General features: G+C 26.2%; 1 protein-coding gene across 1 annotated transcript; it reads left to right on the plus strand.

Moving 5' to 3' along the window:
• Positions 1-701: 701 nt before the first annotated feature.
• On the plus strand, positions 702-2,180 carry KGD2 (uncharacterized protein; the record flags this gene model as incomplete). Its single annotated transcript, XM_083196765.1, has 4 exons — positions 702-941; positions 1,004-1,378; positions 1,436-1,828; positions 1,884-2,180. The coding sequence occupies 4 exons, from the start codon at positions 702-704 to the stop codon at positions 2,178-2,180; spliced, it is 1,305 nt and encodes a 434-aa protein (XP_083047973.1).
• Positions 2,181-6,825: the final 4,645 nt, after the last annotated feature.

Genomic DNA, 6,825 nt, shown 5'->3' on the forward strand with positions numbered 1-6,825 from the left:
GCAAGGCCAGAGAGATATTATATACTAGAGGTACGTAGAAGAGACAAGATCGCAGCATGAGGTAGGAAGGTTACGTACAGTATACTGAAGGAGGATATATCATAGATTTTAATAGGCCTGCCCCCCCTAGCCGTTACCTAGATATGCGGTTGACAGTTAATGGAATAGTAGATGGTTATAAGTTAGAAATAATTCCATGTACCGTAGGTACGTAGTGCCATTCTACCAAGTACTAGTACCTAAGGTACTCAAAGTATTGTTATCCGTAAAGTCGGGAGTTTCATCGAGTTCCCGGTTACAGATGGCCCGATCAGCCAATCAGTGACAGGGGCGGCATGGGCGAGGGAGCTCTCCAACATGGAAGCCTGCATGTTCCGAAAGGGCGCCCGGCGTTGCCGTGTCTGTACCTTTGAAGTACCCCCCAAGCCACTCTTAATTGGTAGGAACTTGAATGATACTAGGGGGCACTGAGCGTGTTCTTTAGTACTACCAAGGTACCCACCCACACATCGACCAGCGACCTCCCGTCACCCCGGTCGGGCCTCAAATGGCACTATCGTCACCTTCAACATTTTTTCTCTCTCTCTCTCTCTCTCTCTCTCCCCCTCCCCTGTTCATTGTGTTTTCGGCCCAGTGCTTCCCCCTCCTCCGCCCCCTACCACGCGCTACTTCACCCACCTCACCACCTCGACGTCGCCATTATGTTGTCGCGGAGCCTCGTCTCTGCCGCGCGGATGGTGCCTCTGCGCACCAGACATGCGCAGAGGCCCATGGTCATGCTGCCGTCAATGATGCAGATGGTCAGAACCTACGCCGACACGATTATTAAGGTGCCCCAAATGGCGGAGTCCATATCAGAGGGTACGCTCAAGCAGTTCTCCAAAGGAATTGGGGAGTTTGTGGAACAAGATGAAGAGATTGCCACCATTGAAACGGACAAGGTATGTCAGAGCATCAACGGCTAGGCGCGTAGCACAGCGGCACTGACACATCGTGTCTATAGATCGACGTCGCTGTCAACGCTCCCGAGGCTGGTATTATCAAGGAGTTCCTAGCTGGGGAGGAGGACACTGTCATCGTTGGCCAGGATCTCGTTCGTCTGGAACTCGGAGGCGCGCCAGCGGGAGGGGATAAGGAAACTGGAGCCCAGAAAGAGAAGTCCAAGCAAGACGCGGGGGAGACAAAGGAACCTAGGACCGAACGGGAATCGCAGCCGCCGAAAAAGACCGAGCCCGCCCAATCCAGCGAAAAGCCGCAAGCTGTCAAGCCGGAGCCCCAGGGACAGCCAGCCGGGAAGAAACCCGAGGCAAAGTCAACCACCCCTGAAACTACTCGGGTCCCGGCAGCGCATACTCCTGGAAGCCGTGAAGAGCGCCGCGTGAGTCCTCACTATGTTCACGTACGGCGAAAAGAGAGTGGCTAATATACCCCATAGGTGAAGATGAACCGCATGCGCCTTCGCATTGCTGAGCGTCTCAAGCAATCGCAAAACACAGCAGCATCGCTGACAACTTTCAACGAAGTAGACATGTCCAACATCATGGATTTTAGGAAATTGTACAAGGACGATGTGCTCAAGAAGACAGGAGTCAAGCTAGGATTCATGAGCGCCTTCTCGAGGGCCGCGGTTTTGGCCATGCGGGACCTCCCAGCCATCAACGCGTCGATCGAAGGACCAAACGGCGGGGATACCATCGTATACCGAGACTTCGTAGACATCAGTGTCGCTGTAGCGACAGAGAAGGGTCTTGTCACCCCGGTGGTGCGAAATGTCGAATCAATGGATATGATCGGTATTGAGAAGGCGATATCCGATATGGGAAAGAAGGTAGGTCGGCAGAGATCAACAACTTGACCGGATGTATGCTGACAGGTAATCACAGGCCCGCGACGGAAAACTGACTATTGAGGATATGGCTGGTGGAACCTTCACCATCAGTAACGGCGGCGTTTTTGGTTCTCTCATGGGAACACCTATCATCAACTTGCCGCAGAGCGCCGTGCTCGGGCTCCATGCCATTAAGGAACGTCCGGTTGCCGTCAATGGCAAGATTGAGATTCGTCCGATGATGTACCTGGCATTGACATACGATCACCGTCTGCTAGACGGGAGGGAAGCTGTTCAGTTCCTAGTAAAGATCAAGGAGTATATCGAGGATCCGAGACGTATGCTTTTGTAACATATTGTTTTAATTGGAATGTAAATTAGTATCATTAATTAGGGGTATATAAGTATATTATACTTATAGAGTTTTTTTTATTTATCTAAAAGCTTTCAAAATATATATAATAAAATAAACCTTAGATTTATTTAGACTATAACAAATATATATAAATATAAAATATTATAAACATAAATATATAAATTAAATATAAATATTAAAAATAAAACTTAACTTAATTTATTAAAATCTATATAATATCTTTTAGTAAACCTTAAAATAACCTATCGGGTCTAATTTATATATTTATAGCGTCTTATAAGATTCGTAATATACGAGTCTTAATATATCTGGAGTTAGTTATCTTTCTCTTTAATTCTAGATAATTCTACCGCCTAAGAAATATCTTAAGGTTTATTAAAAGATATTATTACTCTTTAAAAAATACTTATAATTAATATATATATATACTATATATTTATATTTATTTAAGCTAATTAGAGTAATTTAACTTTATTATATAACTAAAATTTATATACTTTATATAGAAGGTAGACGTATAAATATACTTTAATCTTATAATATAATAAACTAATTATTATCCCGATTAGTAATTTAATATTATATTATTTATCATAGTTTATATATAGTCTTCATTATACTTGCTTCTTTTCCCCTATATTTAGCTATTTACTTATATTAATAAACCTATATATCCTTCCTTAGGGGAACTTAAATTTAGCTATTACTTATTTATTTAACTTAAAGAAAATATACTTTATTATCCTAAATACCTTTTATTAAAATTCATATATCTTAGTTCTATAATATATCCTATTTTAATTTAACGCTAAAGCTTTTCTTATTATATCTTTATTTCTTAATATAATATTTATATTAGATATAGTATATAATATCTTAAATTACTCCCGCTATAATTATTAGATTATAAGAATAATTAGATATCTGATATAAAAGAATTAGTAATATTAAAGTATATTGATCTTATAATCAATAATAGTAATTTTATATACTCTAATAACTATAATAATATAGGTAGATACTAGGCTCCTTTAATTATAATTAATATACGATTTATTTCAAAAGTAATATATATATCTTGCTAGTATTATTATAGGATTTTTTTAGTTAAATTAATAGGTATTAGCTAGGTTATTAGCCCCTTTTTATTATAAGAAAATAATAGTTAAATCTAAATCTACTTATATAGGAATGAAAGTTATAATAAATTATTAAAAAACTTATAAATTTAAATATTAATATTTATATTAATATAATACTAGTATATTTAATTACTCTATTAATATTATTTAATTTATTAAATTATAATTATTAAAAGAGTAGATAATATATAGGGTTATATTATCATATATATCTCAAGGTATAAAAATATTATATTTTATTTAAATATATAAATATCTTATTTTTTATAGATAATCTATTTATTTTTTCTTATAACTATAAAAGATTTTAAATTATATTACGATTATTTTTATAATATAAAAGATTATAATTATAATATATTATATATATAATCTTAATATAATATTAATAATATATATTATCTATTTTTTTTTGAAAATATTAATTATAAGTATTATTTAAAATATTAAATATTAACCCTTATATTATAATTATATATAATTTTAGATTATATACTTTTAAAATATTATAATAGGTATTATATTATTATCTTTTATTTTTAAGTATAATAATTTTTTTCTAAAGATACTAATTTCTTTAATATATATTATATTAATTAATTATTTTAAAAATATATTTATAATTATTAATTAAGGTTTTATTAATTTATTTATTATTATTATAATTTAAAATATTTTAAAATTAAGAATAATATAATAAATATAAAAAATAGTAATATATATTAAATAATAACTTTTAAAAATGATAATATTTTTAAAATTTAGATACTATATTAAGGAGATTAATTAATACTATATATTTCTTTAAAGATAAAATATATTATTAAAGTTATAAATATTATATCTAAGCTTAATAAATAAATAAATTATATTAATTATGATATTATTTATATAAATAATTAATATAGCTAATATATTATTATAGGCTATAAATTATATATAATATTAAGGCTAATATAGCCTTTTACTATATTTATAGCTATTAGAAGTAAAATATAATCTAAAATAAGATATAATAGCTAAATATAATAATGATAATAAGAAACCTATTAAATTATAAGATTAATGCTTATAGAGTAAGCTATATATATAAGGCTATATACTCGCCTTATTTATATTAGCTATTATATTAATTAAGCTATCTCTAATATCAAGATTTTAATTAAATATAAATAATACTTTATATAATAAAGAAAAAAGTAATATAATAATTAATTTATTAATTACTAATATATCTTTAATTATAATTTAATACCTTTTATAATTATTTTATAATTATATTTTTTTAAGTATATATATAAAGTAATAGCTAATTATTACTTCTTAGTAGAAAGGGTAAATTCTTTATTATAGATAATCTTAACTTAGGTATAATAAATAAATATAATATTATAATCTTAGTTATAAAGTAATTAGAAAGGTTTATATATCATTATATATCTTAAAAGATATAATAAGGTATTATAATTAGTAATTAGGTTATATAAGATATATATAAATACTAATTTATTATATTATAATAATAAAATTAAAATAAAAAATAAAAAATCTTTTAAAAGGAATTAAAATATTTTATTTAATAATAATCTTTATTAGATTATTATTTTTAGTATTCTATAATTATTATTAAATTAGCTTCTTTATAAAACCTTATTATAATTCTCATATTATTTTATTAATAGTTAAATAATTTAATATCTTTTAAGGTTATTTATTAGTTATTTTTAATTTTAAAGGTTTAATTATTTTATTACCTAATATTTATTTTTATTAACCTTAAGTATTAAGTATTAATTATATTATAATAAAGAACTATAAAAATATATTATATATTCTTTAGAGAAATTTATTTTTAATAATTCTTATTAAATTAATAATGTTATTATTTATATCTAAATAAATTTATATTCTCTTATTATAATATAATAGAAATATAATAATAATATTAAAAATAATAATAAAAAATTATTTTATTAATATTAATATTTTTAATCTTTTTATTATATTAGGTTTAATAAAGAAAAAAGATATTAAAGTAAAGGTTATAGTTTCTAGAATACCTTATATACTTTTATTAAATATTTTATTTTTAAATATATTAAAAGATTATTCTAGTTATGATTAAAGTAATTATTTATATTTTAATATTTATAACTATATAATATAATATATATAAATTTAAAGGTCTAAATAAAGCGTCTATTATATAAAATAATATATATTTAATATATTATTAAATTTTAAATAACTACTTAGTATAAATATCTAATTTTAGCTTATATTTAAATACCGTCTATAAAATACGAAAGCTATATAGAGGTAGCTATTTAAAAGCTTCTTATCCCTATCTATATATAGGGATATAAGTAGCTACTAAAGCCCACTATTATAGTCCTCTATATTTCAATTATTATAGCAAGCTCTATGACTTTTACTATATATATTCTAACTATAGGGGCCCCCTAAAAATCAAGCTTAGAGTTTTAAAGCCTGAATATTATTTGTACTAAAGACTTTTAACAGCTACCTCCCTATTTAAATAAATTGATAAATAACCTTTACGTAAATCATATACTATAACCTAAGTCTTAATATTATTATTATATATATATATATATAATAAGGTTTAGTTATATAGTATTTTTAATAAATATTATAATTCTATATATTAGTATTTATATAATAATATAAATATTAGCTAAAATAAAATAAGTTTATTTCTTAACTAATATTAGAAATAAAATAAAATCATATATTAAAATTCTATATTTATTTATCTAAATTAATAGAATATTATATTTAACTAATTATAAATATTACCTTTAGTATATTATAATCTATATTTCTATTATATAGTTAATTAGCTTAATTAATATTATAAGTTAGTTATATAATATATAATAGAGGATTAAAGGATAGGAAGTTAAATTATACTTTAAATTATATAAAATATTCCTTATATAAGTAAATAATATTATTGCTACTAGCTATTAATAATATTATATATAATAAGTACTACGATAAGTATAGTAATATACTAAGGAGTTATATATATCTTATTACTCTATTTTACTTATATTTTAGTATTATATATATAATACTAAAATAACTATTATATATAAATAGATATTTTAAAATATTTTAAGGTATAATAATTAAATAATATTATTATAAATATACTTTAACCTATTAACTAAGGCGAGAGCCTAGCTAGACCTAGATTATATGAATAATAGTTTTCTTTTATAATCTATAAAATAGATAAAATCTATAAAATAGATAAAATCTTTATCTTTGATAAAATAATAATATTATAATTTAATCTTAGATACTAAAAGTAAATAAAATTAGATTATAATTAATCCTTTTCTAAGGTATATATATTTAATAAAGAAATTAAATAAAAACAAATATTTATAAAATTTAACTTAATTAATATAAAAGTTTTTTTTTTAAAAAAAAACCTTACTTTATAGATA

The sequence above is a fragment of the Amphichorda felina genome (genome assembly GCF_050947745.1).
Source record: "Amphichorda felina strain 45539 chromosome Unknown scaffold_7, whole genome shotgun sequence".
NCBI lineage: Eukaryota > Fungi > Ascomycota > Sordariomycetes > Hypocreales > Bionectriaceae > Amphichorda > Amphichorda felina.